This window comes from Euwallacea fornicatus, chromosome 30 (genome assembly GCF_040115645.1).
Source record: "Euwallacea fornicatus isolate EFF26 chromosome 30, ASM4011564v1, whole genome shotgun sequence".
NCBI classification, from domain to species: domain Eukaryota; kingdom Metazoa; phylum Arthropoda; class Insecta; order Coleoptera; family Curculionidae; genus Euwallacea; species Euwallacea fornicatus.
In genome coordinates, this window is record NC_089570.1 from 2,480,365 (window position 1) to 2,499,977 (window position 19,613).

The 19,613-nt window shown below is 41.1% G+C and overlaps 1 protein-coding gene across 4 annotated transcripts; it reads right to left on the minus strand.

Moving 5' to 3' along the window:
* Positions 1-631: 631 nt before the first annotated feature.
* Tgi (Tondu-domain-containing Growth Inhibitor) lies at positions 632-19,223 on the minus strand. 4 transcript variants are annotated; one of them, XM_066298124.1, is made up of 6 exons: positions 19,039-19,223; positions 15,746-15,884; positions 5,937-6,104; positions 2,354-2,548; positions 1,845-1,972; positions 632-1,572 (listed from the first exon to the last, which is right to left on the minus strand). In XM_066298124.1, the coding sequence occupies exons 2-6, from the start codon at positions 15,867-15,869 to the stop codon at positions 1,417-1,419; spliced, it is 771 nt and encodes a 256-aa protein (XP_066154221.1). In that variant the 5' UTR covers positions 15,870-15,884; positions 19,039-19,223; the 3' UTR covers positions 632-1,416. The 4 variants fall into 4 exon arrangements, with proteins under 4 accessions (XP_066154221.1, XP_066154219.1, XP_066154220.1 ...); XM_066298122.1 differs by having other exon boundaries at positions 15,746-15,887; XM_066298123.1 differs by having other exon boundaries at positions 15,746-15,932.
* Between the last annotated feature and the right edge of the window lie 390 nt (positions 19,224-19,613).

Below are 19,613 nucleotides of genomic sequence, written 5' to 3' on the forward strand. Positions count from 1 at the left end.
CACCTCACATCTTCATATCGTCACAACTAAAGGACTATCGATGGTATGAAAGCTAAGTTTCTTGGTGTTAAGGCATTAAAAGATAATTTCAGTGGCGAGTCATCATGAAGACAAAAATACATTGATGGACGAGATGGTTGAAGACGTCTGTTTCTTTCTTAACTTTCGACTCTTTTCACCACATTGTTGCGATCGACAGACACCTTGTTGTACTCGAATCTTCGCATCTTAAAAAAGGCGAACTTTTTAAGTTAACAAATGGGCTCGCTCAGTGAAACATTGTGGGGCCGTATTTAATTGAAAAAACTCTAATTTTTAAAGAAAATGGCAATAGGAAGTCATTTGAGACCTGCTGTTGATTCTTTTTCGTTTCCTGCCCTTCGCATATTACAGATTCGGACTAACAAAAACGACATCAGGCTCAAATCGTAAAATTATGCCTGCTCGACTTTTTTAAAGAGAACTTGTATAACGTTAACGTCGAAAACGGGTCAAGAATAAAGTCAACGTACATCTAAATAAGTGTTAAATGCCTATTTACTAAATTTGATACATTCGTTTTTCATGCTTCAATCCTCTTCATTGCACTTTTTGAAACTGTTGGTATTTGGCCTAAATAAAACTACGGTAATGTTTTACATATTTTAACTGTATTTTTTTTTAAGTTATAACAGAATCACATGAATATATACAACATAACTTGCTACGCAGGCATTCATACAAGTATCAGTAGTAATGATTCCTAGGTAATTTATTAATAGTTTCGTCATATACAAACATTTTAACTTAGAAACATTATATACAAAAGCAAAATACATACATTGTAAGAAAATTTTCAATTTATAGGTACTTGGTTTCAGGTGCAAAAGTAATAAATAATAATTTAATGCGTCACAAAATGAACAGAAAAAGAATATTCCGACAGTAAAAGGGTATTCATGCTTTTGGCAGCTGATTCCAATCTTACCTACAATAGATAAAATTTAAAACGCAGTGTTGAGATGGGTACTATTTTCTATGTACAATATGTCTCAGATAAAGAGCAACGAAATTACACCCAGCTTGCGAAGAACCGGTAAATACTTAAACCACAGATCCAACCAGACATTTACCACATTCAATACAACATATGTATACTACAACCCTACTATTCTAGAAGATTTTTCCCCAAATTTAATTGTGCCTTAACTTCAGTGCTTTCTAAGCCACTTCAACAAATTGTCGGCGACTAGGAAGAATTGAAATAAACAAAGCCCAGTGAAACTTAAACGATAGGGCTTGTTTCACTCTAACACCCCATACACAAAGACAAGCTTACAAGCTAAAGATCTATTTTTATAGGAGTTCGTTAAATGAAGTGCAACAGTTTACCAGGAGGATACATAACGGTGTAGCTTAACAATACTATTAAGGACCTCAGTTCTTCGCGGACACCAAACTGTTCTCGTTATCCCTGGTTTTCAGTTGTTCTTTTTGGTTGAGTTGTTTCCAGGTGTCGCCCAGCGCTTTGGCAAAGTGGTCGTCCACACTCAGCCCTGTCTCATCTAAGAATTCTACTACTTTCGTGTTGGCCTGAAACGAAAATAATTCATTTTTGGAGCTGTCGCCTACGTGAGAATAATGAAGATCCGCGGACAGCACGGGGATCTTGGAAAAATTCGGTAAAACGAGAGAAAAGTTTCGTCGTTTTACAAGCTAACAAAATGTCGTTAACGCCCTGTATCTTAACAACGAAACTCCTTGGGACTTCGTCTTTAATAAACTACTGCACGTTAATTTCGAGACAACCAGTATATTTATTATTGTTTTCCGAATCTTATCGAGTTCATGGAAACGTATCTTACCGTTTCCTGGGGTTTTGATGATTCTTCTTTTTCCTTGGCGTGACTACTGCTTTGAAATATGGTATGATAGTCTTGACCTAGCGACCTTCGGAAGTGCTCTTCGATGACTGTATCACACATGGAAATTCCTAGAGAAAAATATAAGTATTATTTTCTCGGTTCATAAACTCGCACCGTGCGGGTGATTTCTAGACGTAGCTTCTGTTACTTGAATCGTAGCTTTAATCTAAGATTAGCAAGCGCTTTCAATAACGTTAATTTTATTATTTGTTCGTCACCTACGGCAGTGCATTCCAGGATGATAATCATCCGGCAGCGCGCCATTAGCGAACCCTGTACGTATTCCAGGGATATTTTCACGTTTGTTTTAGATGCTTAGCAAAGTACACGCTTCTTCCTTAAAACAATTACTTCTGAAGTTAATAAGCTGAGAGATGTTGAATTATCGCCAAATGAAGCAATTAATCACGACAAATGAAAAAAACCAACGGGAAAAAATTGATACTAACCTGAGGGCAAATGGTCCCGTGTACTAACCATCGACGGTGCCCCATTGTGTATGACAGTAGTCCGGAAACTCGATCGGTATCCCGGATTGCTTATAGTTTGATCGTAGGATGGGGGCTCCCCTCTTTGTCTTACCGTCATATCGAGTGGCGAATCCACAACGGATGGGGGGTTTAAGTCTTTTCTTATTTGAATTCCTGTGAAATAAGAGAGGTCTACATTGCCACTCAGTGGATCCAAAGCTGAAAACAAACTCCTCGCGGTTATCCCTCGCAATGTACGGATTTAGGGGCATCTACTTCTTAAATACGCAATTCGAGAATTTTCGCGATTCCGCAAAGGCACGTTACGATTGCTCACGGGGGATTTTCTCGTGTTACCGCAAAGTAATAATTGTAAAATCGGCGAAAAGAATCAGATCAATATGCTGCGAGATTCAAAGTTTGAGGCGATGTCGCTGTCGAATTATAGAGCCTACTGAAAAAAATTCTCATTGGATCTCTCAATTTTTGAGATATTCGGAAGGTTATTTGGTCAGTACCATCTTCCTGAAAATATCTCGTGGACCAATCAACTTTCTTAAAGCACTGTGCACAGCGACCTTTTCACATATAATTACATCAAATTAAATTCGCTCACAACCAACAGGAACATCCCGTGACATTGGTATAAGAGCAAGCTGGCCACACTGCTAAGAGTAAACTGGCCATATTGCTAAGAGTAAACTAGCCATATTGCTAAGAGTAAACTGGCCATATTGCTAAGAGTAAACTGGCCATATTTCAATTTGCCAGATTTCGAAGATAGATTAACACACAGGTTTGTCATTAAAAAGGACATTGAAAGGTCCAAAGAGGTAGATTCTATGGTTCACCGAATACCTTTCTCGCAAGCTCAAATATGCGAAAGCAAAGCTCTTATATATAAATTAGCTATAGAATTTTTATTTAACTATGAGACACGGAGGAACGCACATAACAACAGTTTCAAAATTGGGGACTCCCGTTTAGGAGACCTCAATCGAAGGTTGTACCAATAAATAATCTACGTTAATTCCTTACAATGAGTAATAAAGATGTATGTTTACGTACGGTACAACCGCAGATAAAATATTACCAAACAAACAGTATTGAAATCATTGAGCAAATATAAGGAACACCTTTAATGGTTCAACCGAGTTGAACCGAAGGCCGTAAAATGGGGCCATAAGGATAAACTATACATACCGAGTGATTGAAGATGGGTCGCCTTTATAACTTTTTTTATTTTTAAACTTAGAAAGTTGAAATTTGGAGAGAAGCTACGTTTATTGGCATTAAGGGCATCTACCCAGCACTTCCGGTTTAACCGGAAATCACTCCAACTTTCGATTTTTAGACGTAATGCCTATGAAGTTTTGCCTTTTTTGGACTATAAAGGCCTTATTTAGGCTAAAAATGTGCCATAAAATTTTTTTCCGTGTGTTTTTTTTTATGTCGAGTTACACCGCCGAGGCATACGCATTAGGCACAAGTTTAGGTTAAAATTATGTGGAAAAACACTAATTTGTCATTCCGTCGAGTACTTTTTCTTTGCTAAGCGATTTAAACATCGAAAAATAGTTTCTCCCATTTATCTTCAGGTTTTCAAATAGCAACGAGATGACTCTGCTATTGCCCAAAAGACCAGTTTTTCATAAAAAAAATTTTTGTACCAAAAGCAACGTAGGTTCACTTAGAAATGAACTGTTAATTCATTAAAACATTCAAATTTGGAAAAAAATACGTGCTACCTTTGAAATGACAGAAAAAAAGAATATATTATTTCTACTTGTAGAAATTGTTTAGTCATGGAGAAGCAACCAGATCAAATTATTTTAAAAAAATGCAAAATTATAGTAAAAGTGGAGAAACCCAATATGCTTTTAGCATTCAAAAAACTAATGAATAAATTGAAAACGGGAAATGCTAACGAAGAAGAAAATGTCATTATCAGTGCGGGCAAAGAAATCGAATCAGAAATCAGGGGCGTAGCTGGACACGAACGAATAAAAAAAAATATGTGTTTTTTTTTAAATTTAAAACACATTTTGAGACTAAAAAAAATGACCTCCAAATTCCAAAAAAGTAAACATTTACGGGGAATCACGCAAAAAAATCGAAAGTTGAGGTAATTTCCGGTTAAACCGGGAGTGCCAGATAATCGTCATTGACGTCAATCAATCGGCTCTATTCTCATAGAGTTTCCCTCCAAATTTCAACTTTCTAAGTACGAAAACGAAAACGTGACAAGGGCTCGCCACCTTCTCGAATCGCCCGGTGTTTGGACACCTACAGTGGCGGTGCACCAAATAAATTTGAATTTTGAATTTTCAGGGTTTACCCAGAAAGTACGCTGAACGCGCAGTAAGAAATAAAATTGCAAAATGAATATTCGCGAGCAACTGTATGTTGAGTGTTGGAATCCGTTTCGTAACTTTATTACTTTCTTCGTATCCACTGGACCTACTTATGCATAAACGCTAGAAATTCCAAACCTAAACTATTTCTCGCTGAAAATAAATCTTCTATTCCACTTAATAAATGCAAATTCATTTGAGACGAAACAGATATTTACTGGGTACTCATTCAATGTTGGCAGTAATTATCGACAATCGAGGGGAAAATTAGTTTAAATTAAGATCGCTTTTGAACGTTTTAACCGCAAGGAAAAAACGTTCGACGCCAATGTGTTTCTACTCAGTTGGTGCGAGCCTCCTTCTCAGAAAGGTGATTTTCCCGTATTTCAGCAGAATTCACTCAAAAAAAATAAATAAATAAATAAATAAATAGTCAGGTACCAAAAAAAACTAAAAAGGTCCCATTAAGTTCGCTTGCATTGCCTGTTGTTATAATAAAAAGATTAACTATATACAGGATGTTTCCTAACTACGTGTAAAAAATTTAAAGGCGTAATCCTCGACTGATTTTGGGTCAAAAAAGTCTAATAAACATATGTCCGCAAATGCCTCGTTTCCAAGATACAGGGTGTTGACTGCAAGACGTTGAAAGAGGTTTTTAAAGGTTTGGTGGTTGGGAGCTTGGTGGTTTGGAAGCCTTTCCATGTAAATGCGCCTCGCTGCCAAACACTCACCATCAGCAAGGCCTGAAACGAAAACCATATTGGCCATTTCTTGATTAGTGTAATTGGGCATTTGAAAAATTTTCAAAGCTGAGGTATAATCTGATTTTTGGGACAGAGAACTAAGTTCTTTCAGTTTAGAGAATAAAACACCAAAATAACACTGACTGTCTTGTTTATAGTAGTGGAAGTAGCAAAAAAACTAACAATAAACAAGTTAGTAAATACCACCAAACCTTCTTCAACGACTTTCAGTCAACACCCTGTATCTTGGAAACAAGGCATTTGCGGACATATGTTTATTAGACAATTTTGACCCAAAATCAGTCGAGGATTACGCCTTTGAATTTTTTACACGTAATTAGGAAACACCCTGTACATATCCAATCAATTAATTATAAACAATATCAAATTAATATCTCGGAAACTGAAAAGGCTGCAACTGAGAAGGGGAAACCGCGAGCTGGGGCGGAATGCGAAACTTACCACCAAACTGGCTCAATGGACTTCCTCCATTGGAAATACTGGCTTCAGGACTGGAAGGCTCGACGCCTAGGGTTTCAGGAACTTTAGGATCCGACTTTCTGGAATACTCCGGAAGGCGCCTCCGGTCCCTCTTCCACTTGGTCGTCTGCTTGTGTACTGGCTTATCATCTAATTAAGAAGAAACCTTCCTGATTTTTTTTTGTCTTTTCGAAGGTGAGGACGGAAAATCGAAGCGCGAATGTACCTTTGTCCACCCAGGGTTGCCAAAAAATGTTACCACTCCTCATTCCATCGGCCCAACGGTGCTTCGCTCGCATAATTAAGGACAGTTCTAACAGCTCCTTGACAAAATACGGCAACTCCATGGTCACGGATTACAAAAACACTGCCGGCTCACCAACAACAATCGGTATACAAAGACACTTAACACCTTTTATTGACAATTCAGGGATGGTCCATTGGGCCGTAGTACCACTTAGAAAATAGTAACCGCCGTTCATTCATAAGATCGTACCAGGTAGACCGACCAGGTATACGTAATTAGTTTTTTTCGAGCCAAACGACCTGCCGGCTTTGTGTCCTACATACGTAAGGGTGCGATTTGCTTGTCCCAGCGTTTTTGACCGGTTCCCCGGTTTTTTGTTTTTACGTTCAAGCACGAGATTCTCCTTGGTTTCTTTGGAATCTTGCAACACGTCACTTCGAAGACGGGCAGGCAGTACCAGGTACCGCATACGGAAATATTGTTTTGTTTGTAAAACTGCGAGGCGCAGCTTAATTGGAAGTTGGATCAGTTTTGAGAAATTTCAAGTACGCAACTGGGTATCATCAACTCGAAAACTATATCTCTTGATCTGCGGGGCCCCGATAAGATCGGGTATGACAAATAATTTGCCAATTCAGGCGTTCAAACGGCGATTGCTTCAAGTGCAAATTTATATTGGGTATAATTGGCGTAGTGCATTAAAAGCAGCAAAGCTATTATAAAGAGAAGGCGAAAAACGAGGTATTATTTGTCATATGAGCTTGATTTTATGCGAGATGCGTCTGACGTAAGGAAAGAAGAATGCCGTCGCACAATGATGCTGGATAAAAACAACAATAACAAAGTTGATACAAGCACTGCTTAAGGCATTCCTCGATTCCTTTTGCATATATAATTTGCTAGTTTTGCGGGAAAGAAATTGCACTGGCCGAACGCGAAGCAAATCGTAGCTTCCACAATTGCTCGGTGAACGGCCATAACGTAACGCAAAGCGAAATAAGAGATAAATACGCAACACAAAAAAAAAATGCCCACTAAACGCAATTAATTTTGTTTCGTGGGGCGACTTCAAGGAGCGTCAACGCTGCGGCGCACCGTTGCAGCGGTGCACTTCGCTCCCCTGCCGACGTGAGCGGTGCCACGCTGGAAAACTTCGAATTTTCAATTGTCACAAGCCCGAACTGGCCGCCGCTTCGCAAATCGAACTGTCGGACGATGGGCAATCGGCTGCCCGACCGTCCCGTGAACGCGCCCGTTCGTTCGATTACACAGTGAGCGAAAAAATTACAGGGAAAAAAGTCGACGTAACGTCGCGCAGCTCGGCCCGAGGAAACTTTCAATTCGAATGCGAAAAGGCCCGTGGGAGCTTGTTCACACTGCTCCGGTCTCCCCGGTTACTCCTGGTGTCATCCCGACGATTGACAAAATTAAGAAATAAAACTGCTTTTTTGTAGTTTTATTATTTGATTCACATTCGTCGTGGCAACAAACTGTTTCTCGCATAAAAATAAGTCTTCCGCTTAATTAGACCTTCCACTTATGTTAAGCTTATGTACAGATGAGCGGGTCAAAGCGATGATCTAAAAACCCATTACTTAGGTTCAAATTGAATTTATTCCATAACTTAACAGCACTCTGTATGCTGCTGCTTTGGAATGGAAAATAACACGATTGTCAGCTAATCGCGCACTCGATAATGGTTCCAATAAATTTGCAGTAAATTTTTAATATATTTCGCATTTTACCACCACATCACATCGCAAACGCCATTAATATTGGATTAAGGTTGTTGCGATTGATCCTTGGACTAGTTGTTCGATTTCGAATTCGATTTCCAGCAAATTAAAAAAAAAACATCCATCTATTATCATGGTTTGTCCCAGTTCGCATCCGTAGAAGTACTCGGCCATTTTAGGAAAAGCAACAACGCTTTGCACTGCAGGCAAGCTTCACCAACAGTAACTGCCATCGTTGATTTTCAACCATTAACATGATTCTTGGTAAATTGGTGCTATCCAGAACTAATATTCGAAACCGTATTACAGCCCCGACAATGGTTTTCCGTCTCCGAATTAAATCAGCAGAGCATCCGTGAAGATTCATTTGTAGTACCAGGCGGTACGAATAAGAGAGTTTATATGGTTACATCCCAGTACTGCGGGCAGTAGGTACTGCAATGAATGCTAACAAGCCGCATATACTCGTTGGGTTGAATTCGTTAAATTCTACCAGTTTCAAGACAGATGCGATGGTGTGAAGGAGGAATTTTTCAGGAGGATGCTTGGTATGCGGTCGAACTAGTACCGCCCAGCTCGAATAAAAACGTGAAATTCCACGGATTTAAGAAAGAAATAGAGAAGCAGTGCTTTACGGGAATTACACTGCGACCGGCCACGGGACAGCTTAATTTCCACGTGGAGGAAATTCATCTTCGTAACTACCGTTTGACAGGAATCGTATTTTTCGTGTTCGACAATCACGGCCCGAACATGGGACCTTTTTATCGACGTAGATTGTCGAACTCGAATTTTTATACATTTTCAAATTGGCCTGGGACCCGGTCGGATTTTAAATTCAAATGACATATGTATTTGCAATATGTAAATGCGAGGCACATAAGTTATCAAATTAGCATGGTAATCAGTTCGATTGCCCTATTTAGGAACGGAATCTTAGGAATGCCGGGCATGTAAGCGATTGGTTTTAAGGTGATTTGACCATTATTACTATATTGGACAGGTGCTTGTTGTGCAGGCCGCCGGCCTATTTGGGAACGGTCAATGCAACCGTAGGAATAACGAAATCGGACCTTTAAATGGGGTATTAATTCGCACCTTTATTATTTACTTTATTATTTAAACGTGGTACCTCGCCACATCATCTACTGATACGCTGGCCGATTTTCCTCCGACGGAAAGTCGGACCTCTAGTGATGGCTACGATAAATGAACGGGAGAAAAGGCGATTTGGTTCAAACGGTTTATCAAAAAAAAAAAAAGGTTATTATTGTTGCGGAAAACCGCAGTTTTCCCTATCGTAATGTCGGCACGAGGCCTCCACGAGGGTACTACGCAAATATATCATTTGGCATTAAAAAAGTGCTCAGTAAAATAATCGAGCTATCGGTTGCACGGGCGTGACGCGCCCAATGTTCAACCTGCGCAATAACATGAGTCAATGAACAAAACTAGTTAATATTGGGCAATGTTAAATATGCACGAACAAATTAATATTAACTCGCGTGGAAGGGCGAAAGTTCACAACTTCCTTTTCGCTCCTGCCTGAACTCGGCCATTAACACTCCGATGAACAACAACGTACGAAGAGCAACGGCCAAAATTCCAGTGAAATTATTAAAAAAATGATGAAAACGATATGGGGGGGGACGTTTTCCCATAAGCGCAGTTGTATGGAATATCCGACGACTAAAGTGTTTCGTAACTAAATATGAAGAGCCCGTATACGGCACAATTGTTGCAACTTTTACAATCGATATATGTTTTTGCTTAAATCGAAGGGGCAAATGCCCCACCCTGTACACGCATCGTTTACTCGACTATCTTTCCTCGTCAGAGGAAAGGAACGCATTATCTCTTTTTTACATTCGCTAGTGTAGACAAATTCTGTTTCCACGCAGGTCTAACTTACCGCCATGCTGAAATAATTAACTATAACAATGAAAAATTAAAAAAAAAATTAATATTTAGTGTAATTTCCTTCAGCCCTCACTACAACTGCCATTCTATGTGGCATAGAATGAATTAATTTCTCGATTATAGCTGGGTCCACGTCCGACCGAGCTTTCGTTAGACAATTCCATGGGATTTCTAACTTTTAGGTCCGAAATTTCCCACAAGTTCTCAGTTGGATCGAGATCAGGACTTCGGGACGGCCGCTTCGTAGCGCGCGTTCTTTGCCGTTCTAAGCGCTTTCTGACCAATTTGGTAGCGCACTTTCGGTCGTCATCGCGTTGAAAGGCCAACCTAAGCGACACGACCCTATCCGTATGGGGTTCCAAAACGTTCCCCCTAAACGTCTCTTTGTACAAACTCGTCCGTCCATCTTTCAATTTTGCGCAGAGGACCCGCACCAAATAACGAAAAGCACCCCACACCAACGCAGGTCCTCCGCCATGTTGCGCAGTGGGACAGATAAGTGTATTTTTGATCTAATCTTTGGCCTTTAGGTCGCCTTACGCGAGCCAACTCGTCACTACATACGACCTTTTTCCGATCACTCGGTGACCAGCGAAGCAAAGGCTTTTTCGGCGGGTCTATAGCTGTTTAAACCATTTTCGCGAAGTTTTCACCTTACTGTCCGACTTGAAGGGCCGGACGGTCCTGCTTGGTGGATTTCGCCCAGGGTCTTCGTTGAAGATAGAAAAGGGCTTATTTTCGCAACGTTTAAAATCTTTCGGTCCGATTGCTTGGAGGGCTTTCTTACCGGGGGGGCTTTGTTAGTAGCATTATACTACCAGTACGAACAAATAGTTTGACGATTCTCGACGCTGCCAATTTGTGAAGGTGTAAAATTCTGGCTATTTCGACTTGCCTCGGATTATTCTCATAAAAATTCGTCCGATTCTAATGTCGCCATTACACGGTTTACTTCGACCCACGACGGGAAATTCACGAAATAACACTCGAATTGTGTGCAAGAGCTAACAGGCAAAATTTTCTCAAAAAAAAAGGAAAAAACAAGTGATTGCGACCATTTCGGCCAGCATGGAGGCGCAATTCGTTCATACCAGTGAATATGAGAAGAGACAACACACTGCTTTTCTCTGGCAAGTAGAGGTAGTTCGATAAGGGATGTATGTACAGGATGACGCATTCGTCCCTCCGATTTAAACAAAAATTTTAACCAATCTTAAAAATTGCCATAATTATGGCCGATACTCGATGTATTTACATCGTAAAAATACGTATTTGGTTAATCCATCCACATTCCGAACTCTGTAGATAAAAATGGCTTGACATTTTTTGGGGGTTGGGGAGGGTGAAATTCCCTGTTAAAAAGGACGTTATTGTATGGCCCCTCTTGCAGAGAAGATCGATGATACGCGGTATACCTAACAAGGTGGCTCAGGCGTCGGCTAGACCTTAGGTACGGTTGACGCAGGTGTGGCCTTGTCCATATTAAGATAGATGTCCTTCGCTACAACGCAACAGAATATCCCCCAATCAAATGTAATTATGTAATAGTTGTAATGGCCCCGTTTCCGAGTTTGTTTTCCTAGTACGTGCACGTTCGTAAATACTCCCGAATTCGAGCGCGGAGACGACTCCCGGAGGGCAAACTTCTCCCAATTTTACTCTCCAGCGGTTTCTGAAGCGGCAACAAGTAAAAAATAATTCTTCGCCAGTTTTTCCTAAAGATTTCCGCAGCTTCCCGAACGTTTCGCCTAATGCCCGATGTGCGCTTCTTGCTCGACCATTGAACAAGGCAACACCATAGACAAAACCCGACACAAGGTAATACGAGATCACAAAGAGTAACACGAATGATGCTCTCAACCTTCTCGGTGAGATTCCTGTAAGTCGCGACACAACGGTCGCCCACAGGGCGGCGGAATCCCAACTTCTCTAATACGAAAAAAAGCTATGCATGCACGTATTGGGTGTATTGATTTAAACAAAGGCTTGATATAAAATCCTTTTATTTTTGAAAAAAGTACATCGCTCAAATAAAAGAAGATACGAACCCTTAGCAGCACGAACGAGGGAGGAGGGACATGATGCGGGAAAACACTTCCCTGCGGGGCTTTATAAAAAGTTGCAAAACAAACTAGAACTTCTAGTATTGCAGCAAAAGCACCACGCAAACCTCCGCATTCTGCATGACAATTAGCCTAACGCGGGGAATTCTCAAAAGGGGGGAAAAATGTTTGGACAACATCCCTACAGTCAAGACTGCGCCGCTGCCCTCCTCTTGCAGGTACAGCTTCAACACGCTTCCCTGCTGAACGACTGAACTTCGAAATCTTCCTTAAAGGTCCAAAATACGGGGTGTCGAGGCCCGCTTTTGCCTCACCTACCCTGTGAGCCTCTAAGGGCTGCGAATGCGCTTACGGGCGGGGCTAGTCCGGGCCACTTCGCGATGGGCGCATTCACGTTAGCCGCGCGATCTGCTCAATAACCACGAACGTTGACATAACGGAAGACGTGCTTGTTGTTTGCACAGAACGTGGGTAGTTTTTCGAAGGTATTTTTATTTACAACAAGTTCGAATATCTTTCGCGCATCTCCGAGAACTAATGTGGAAGTGCAACATCGTCATATTCCAAGTATAACATAAACACGCTTTGCGCTTAATATTACGTTTTCGATAATCGTTAACTTGAGTGCTTTTAAAGAGGTAATGGTGCGGATTAATGATTAATGGAAGATGGGACGTAGTGCATGTGCAATGGACTATAGAAATAATGCCCGGTCAAATGGGTAGGGAACGATCCATTTGTTTCGCGTGTCCAATTTTGCAACGTGCATTAAAATTAACACGTATCAAGGGGCCAAATTATCTTCAAGTTAACGTTTACAAATATTTATAGGAGTCATCTTTTGCCACTGTACAGTTACAAATCCTTTTAAAATTCCTCCATCCTTACGCAAGCCGGCATTCTGTAGGTCGGTTGGAATTTGTCAATGATGTTCTTTGTATAGACAGATACGTGAAGAATTTCTTTGCTTGTAGGCGGTAGAGAAACAAATTGACCAACAGAACTCTTGGACAGCACAAATCTAAGGAACGCGTTTTTCAACTATCATCACCATAAGCGGTTGTGCGACCCGGCCTGGGACACTGTTGGTGGTTTTTTTATTAGGCATTTATCATAGGCAATTTACCAATTAAAAACGAACCAAATAGCTTAGCAGTTCTTCAATAAAGTTAACTTTATTAAGCTGTTTGGCCGGCTAAATTGACCTTGTAAAACCGAGTTGCAGATTTCATTAACTTGTAGCGTACACGGACCGTGAACTCTTGTTATTACTGTTTAATTTGCAGAAATATGAACAACCATCTTTGAAAAAAAATACCGTACCCGTTTATGGGTTCGAGGCGATGCCGGTTTCTCTTTTTTTCCCATGTTTTTTTGTCAAATTGCGCGTTTATCACGTCCGAAGGTGAACTTTTGATTTTCAAGCGATTCGGCAAAGATATCGAGGGTCGATGCCGCCAAGAGTGGACACGTCAAACTTGTCCGCGGCAACCGCCAATTTTGACCGCCTCGGTAATCAGTCAAGTTTTCCAGGTCTCGATTCATGAGAGGCAAACTGGAGGCGCGAAACTGCCATCGATCGATCGACTTAATTTTAAACTCACACTGTATAAAGTACATTATTCATTGGGACTGTCGCTGGCGTGGATAGATATGTTTTTTTTTTGTTGTGAGAACATTTTGCGCATTATCAACACATTGAAACATCCATTACAGAAGTATTTGGGACAAACCCGATAAGCTCAACGGATCTCGTTTTATGGGTGGAAATGCCTGTAATTTCACCGGCGGCAAACTTGGAATGCGCAAAGCCATCTTTCGCTACTTCTATTCGCTAAAATTTGCATTTTATTGACTCGAATTCCAGTATGACCATTACAGAGTATTTTTCGTTGCTAACTGATGCCAAACCATAAACCATGGGTCTTTGGATTCGGTTATTTCCACCGGAATAATAGGCACTTTAAATTCTCGTTTCGATGTGCTCTATGGTTTTATATTCGTACTTCCTTCCAGTGCCTTTTTCCGTTATGTTCATTGTTAGGCAAGACACAAGCAATATCATTCAATTAAATTAAAGAAGTTCTGGTTTGTCGATTTTAGTCCTCTTATTAGTGCCGATGGAGTTCACACAGCCGACGTAAACAATATTATTTGCCCGGGCCCGACCATCTTGTTAACAGACACGGATGGTTCCGATGGGGAATGCCCACATTGTACGTAATCGGAGGCCGCATGGAGTCCTACTCGTTTGGGAAATTTTAGGAATTAATTGAACAAATGCCGATTCGTGGAGGGTTCGGATTAGTTTTAGTCCGTTTCGTACGTGATAAATCGCATCTCTAATAACCCCAGAGCTGCCGTTCATTAACCGAGTTAGTTCCCAAGTGTTGCGGCTGCCTTTGCCATTGCGCCCGTATTTACCTTGCCGTGTCTACGGGTGTAGTTAGCCATAAGGCTAAATTGATCGGAATGACATGTTCGTATGCACACCTCGAGTGCAATTAAAATGCTTTCTTCATTGAGAAATGCGCTCGCTCCGTGGCAGTTGGTAAATGAAAAATCGAGCGACTCGGCAGAGGTTGTTAATTGATTCGTCTTGTTTCTCAAGGGAAGCTCCAAAAACGTCTCTTCCCGACGACGACGACGATGTCGACGACTGTCGCTTATCGGAGGTTCTTATCTTAAAACGATCCGAGTAGTCGTCACCTGAAGTGTGTCGGGGCACTTCCGAACCACGGATGTCCTCTAATTAGCGCTTGGCGATGTCGAAATAGGAGCGACGATTAAGAAACTGAAGTACAGTTTAAGCGTGAGAGGCAACGAAAACGAGAAATTTCCGCATTTTCCAACGGGCCCCGGGAGATAACGATGCGCCCTCGTCGACGCGAAATTAACGAAACGTTCAATAACCTCCATTTCGCAGATAACCTGTGAATTAGGAGCTTAAACTACGAAATTTCATAACATTTCACAGCCCAGAAATTGGCAAATCGGTTATCTCCAAGCGGGCTCGCCACGTTGGATCTGAAATTTCATCGCGCAATTCGGAAAACTCTTCGTCTGTAATGACGCATCACGCCGGCGCGCTCGGAACCGTTTCGCTCTCGAAAGAAAATACCATCGGAAAATTCTATCTTGGCGCGACTTCCTAAATATTTCGGAAACCGCTGGAAATTTGGCAACGCGGTAAGAAGAATTTCTCGAAGGAGTCCTGAGCGGACAAAGAGAGGCGACTTCGTCATTTTCCGCCGGTTTTCTGGGAAGCGGGGGGCTTTTTCCAAGGCGACGGTTACCGGCTTCCGCCCACCAACCGGACTCGCCTCGACTTCATCCCCTTCGGCCGTTCTTACGTCAGATGAGTGCCGAAACGATCAAGGAAGTGACGGATGCCCACTTGGCGCTACGCACGAATTGATCGGTGTGTGTGTGTGTGTGGAGCACTTTCTCGTGCCTTATTAACTCGCAATTAATTGATGTTCTTCTCATCATCTGCCACGACGCTGGTGATATTTACCCACTTCCCCGAGTGCACTCTTTAATTCACGTTGAATGCGCATTTCTTCAACACTTTCCGTTTTCAACGCGATGATTTCACTTCGCTCTAAGGCCGTCGGTGACGGAACCATCCGAAAAATTCACCATTGGCATTCCATATCGACGTGAGACGTTGAAATGCCGATGGGGCGCACATGCGGGACACGGCATATATTGCCGACATTTTCCGCGGCACTCGATCAAAGAATTTCCAACTGGGAAAGCGTCGGACCGCTCCGCGTCTTTATTCAAAAATGCGAATTTCCTGATTAAATGCTGATAGCTCACCTGATTGCTGGCTTTCCTGTCGCACCATAGTGGCCGCCCTCGAAAGCACTTCCAAAGGAGACTCTTCAGCCGCATCCAACCTTGGTCCACTGCAGTTTTCGACAGTGGACAGTGACGTGATCATTCTAGGCCTCCTGTTCTGCTGGTGATTTAGAGAATCGCTTGTGAACGAACGTGGTTACTCAAACTGTGAAATAATTTCAACACATTTTTGTGACTAGTAAAGACGCCACTGATGGAGTTATCCGCGGTGGAATGCAAGGTTATCAATGTTAGTGGTTCCCTGGTCCGGATCCACTTTACAATTTAAATGATTAGTTTGTTTAAATTGCTGGAACTTTTAAAAATCTATTACGGATTGAGGCTTTGGGTGCACACATTCGGTCAAAATAATTTTCAATGGGATCGAGGCGAACTGAATTTGTAACGTTTGCCACTGGCAAATAAGCTGTTTGTGAGAACTATTTAACATTATTTATTATTTGAATCGCATTCCTAAATGCGAACTATGAAGTGTTTTCATATGTAGGAATGGAAATGTTCACATCACGCATTCCAGATTCAAGAATTTGGCATTTATCCTTTATTATGTTCCTGCTAGACATTTTTTCGCTCGTCGCGTCATTTTAGGCGCACCTTGCTTGGTGCCAAAAATGTAGATGATATTTTTAAAGGAGCTGTTACCTGCAATGTTTAAACTTTTATAACTTCAAGCTCTTATTGCCGGCCGATGGGGAAAACCAAGCGGCGGATCGCCGAGCTTTTGGAAATTTTCCCAAACGAACGTGGCCCCCCATCGGCCGGCGAAAAGCAATATTAACAATACACAAGAATTGGGTCAGATGCACGGTAATTCGATGATAAACAAATCTTAATGCAAACGGAGTATCTTTATTGTTGCGCTAACTATAAAAGCACACCGAAGTGCGACAATACAGGATATGAGGAATCTTGGCGTTATACGCAACATCTGACTAAATAGTTGTAAGCTCGCGATTGTTGACGACGACAACAACAACAATGTGAATAAGTCGTTATTTCCAAATTAAGTTTCGACATTACGAATTCCTTTTAATAACCCCATAAATCCGTAATTGACGAGTGGCAAATTTCTGCCTTTTTACGTTGGGGCGCCGAGGCGTAACGCCCGACACGTTTAAATGTGTTCGAAGTGCTCGTCGTGCAGTCGTAAATGTTTTATGTCGAAGGAGGGTTCTGATCATCTTTGAATTATCTCAAGACGCCACCCCGTCTTCTAAATCGTCTACGTATCCGCCTGGAGATTTGCGGTGCTTCGCCGAAGTGGGCGACAGGGGCGAAGATACTCTCTCTCACTGCCTCCTTCGCAAGAGATTATCCTTAATCGAGGTGCGGGCAGGCTCTTCGTTTAACGAAACGCACGGATAAATATTAAAATGGAAAATGCAGTCATGGCTTACAACAACTCATAAAGGAATATTCTAAAACAAAGTGTGCACAAAAAACGGAGGACTACAACACATGCCGAACAGATGTTCACAATCTGTTGCAAGTTAATATTTAGAGCTAAGGCATTTCCCTTTCACCAGTCACTAACGAGCCAAATGCACGTTTTAGGGGATGCAAACCACTTTAAATAGAAACGCAAGCCAGAACCACCCTGAAATGCCGTGGCTGCGATTTGAGGGAATAACACTTGCGGTTGGGTTGTGTGTGTGTGATGCTCCTGTGTGCTGTGGCCCGCCCGTTCTGAGAAGGTGCCGCCTTTTTGTATTTTAATGGAGAAAACCGATATTGCAGAAATTTAATGCAAATAATTGTGACCGTTGCTGCAGAACATCTCTTTATCAACAAAACAGGGACTCCCACCTAGCTTAGCTGCAGAGTTGCGAAAACAGCTCAGCTGCAGGGGGTTGAAAGCGAATTTTTAAAATAAATCTTGCCGCCCTTTAAAAGGTGGCAACCGAATTTTGACCGATTTTTTGGCCCTGCCACTTTGTCCAATTTTGTTTAAGCTACAAGGGACTCTGCATTTTATTTGTCCTATACCTGCTAGCTACTAGAAGCCACAGCAAAGTCTAGGGACACAAAGCAGCATCACCATTGTTTTAAATAAACGTGCGGATTTGTTGTCGCTAAAGGGCCGTGCCACATGATTTGAAATGTACAAATTTGTAGTTCACAAAATTCAAGAACCAGTTAAACGTGAATGAGCAATATCAATGGGAAACTACTTCAAAGGAGAACCGCTACCTTATTTCCTTTAGAATGCTCATCAGACTATGGAGCTAGAACAAATTAAACTACAGAGCCTTCACTAAATCTTCAGTTTTCAGCAATACAAAGAGTAACTTAACAGCCCTAGAGTACCAACAAAGGACAATGTCCTAAACTACTGCTGAATTTAAAGTTGATCTGCTTTCCTAATATACTTTCTTAGCAGCTCAAGAAGAAAAAATGCTACAAATTTCATGCTATTTTTCACTAATTTTAGGAAGGGTTAGATTCCCCTCAGATTTTCCTGTTTACTGGTGATGGCTAAATAATGTTAAAACTCGGTTTTATGAAAGTTACTTCAGCTGATCCAAAACTGGCATTTAAATCACCTCAAAAAAAAACTTCGATGTCACAAATGAAATTAATTTGATAACAATACTGTGGTGAAAGTAAATTGATAACAATTCTACATATAAGAGAGAGTTCAAGTAACAGTCAGTTCAGGTACACCTGAACCGACTTTTATTCAAAGAGGCCTTTTTGATCATTTTGAAGACTAACCTCTAAAAAACTAGTTTACGAACATCACCAAAAAACAATGTTTGCCCTAGAGGTTGATTTGGTTGTCAGCATCATTACATGAATAGCCAGGTACTGAACTGAAATTGTGAGTGGCTCAAGGAGTGGGTAAAGTGACATGTCCAATAGTGATTCTTAAACATCCTCACTAATAGAAAGGTGAACACCAGCCTCTTTGACCTCAATACCCAAAATATTTGAAATTCCTTGTGAACCATTGACAAGAAAAAATTACTAGGTCACTAGAAATTGCACAAACAACCGCATGGAAAACAACATGAGTGGTTAATGGACTTTTCAGGTTCATCAACCAACCTTTTTATGGAAACATCATTTTACGGAATTTAGCCCAATATGTGGAGGAAGTTAATTCTAGCCCAGCTTATGAGCTGATGCTATACGAAATGATCCAAAATGAATGAAACAAGAATATCCAGCAGAAAACGTATTTTACGATAAAGGGTTTCCACCCCCAAAAATCAATACTTGTATGCGGATTTCTGTATTGTATAACTTACCTCGTTTACTGCAGCTTCTCGTACTGAAACAATTCAAAAAGTACACTCTGATAATAAGTATCCTCGAATTGATGAAGTCCTATTGTATTTTTTACACGCTGTACCGCACTAAACAGTAAACTTCTGAAAAGAATTTGACATTTCGGTCGAACCTGCAAGTTCGGAATGTGAGGAATGCCAAATATTTACATTGGCCCTCTGTCGTAAAAAGTCCGCACTTTCAAGGCCCACTTACAAGATAATACTCTACCTTTAAATATTTTTTTGTCTATCACCAAGTTGTTGCACAATTTCATTTAGAGGAATTTTAACTTAGAATTTTTCTTACCATACTTTGAAGTTGAAACAAAATCGCTGAGATGGAAACAAGAAAAACGAAGGAATTTTGGGCCATAGTTGTGATGTAGTGTAAACTGCACTTTATGCTTATCTCTTATTGGTCAGGATACACGCATGGCAGGTCACATGAACGACTGGTAATAAATTTCGATACGAACAGGCAAAAGGATTAGGTCTTTAATGCAAATTAATTGGAATGTTTGGTCTATACTTATTTCTTGAGCCCTCGGAAGCCT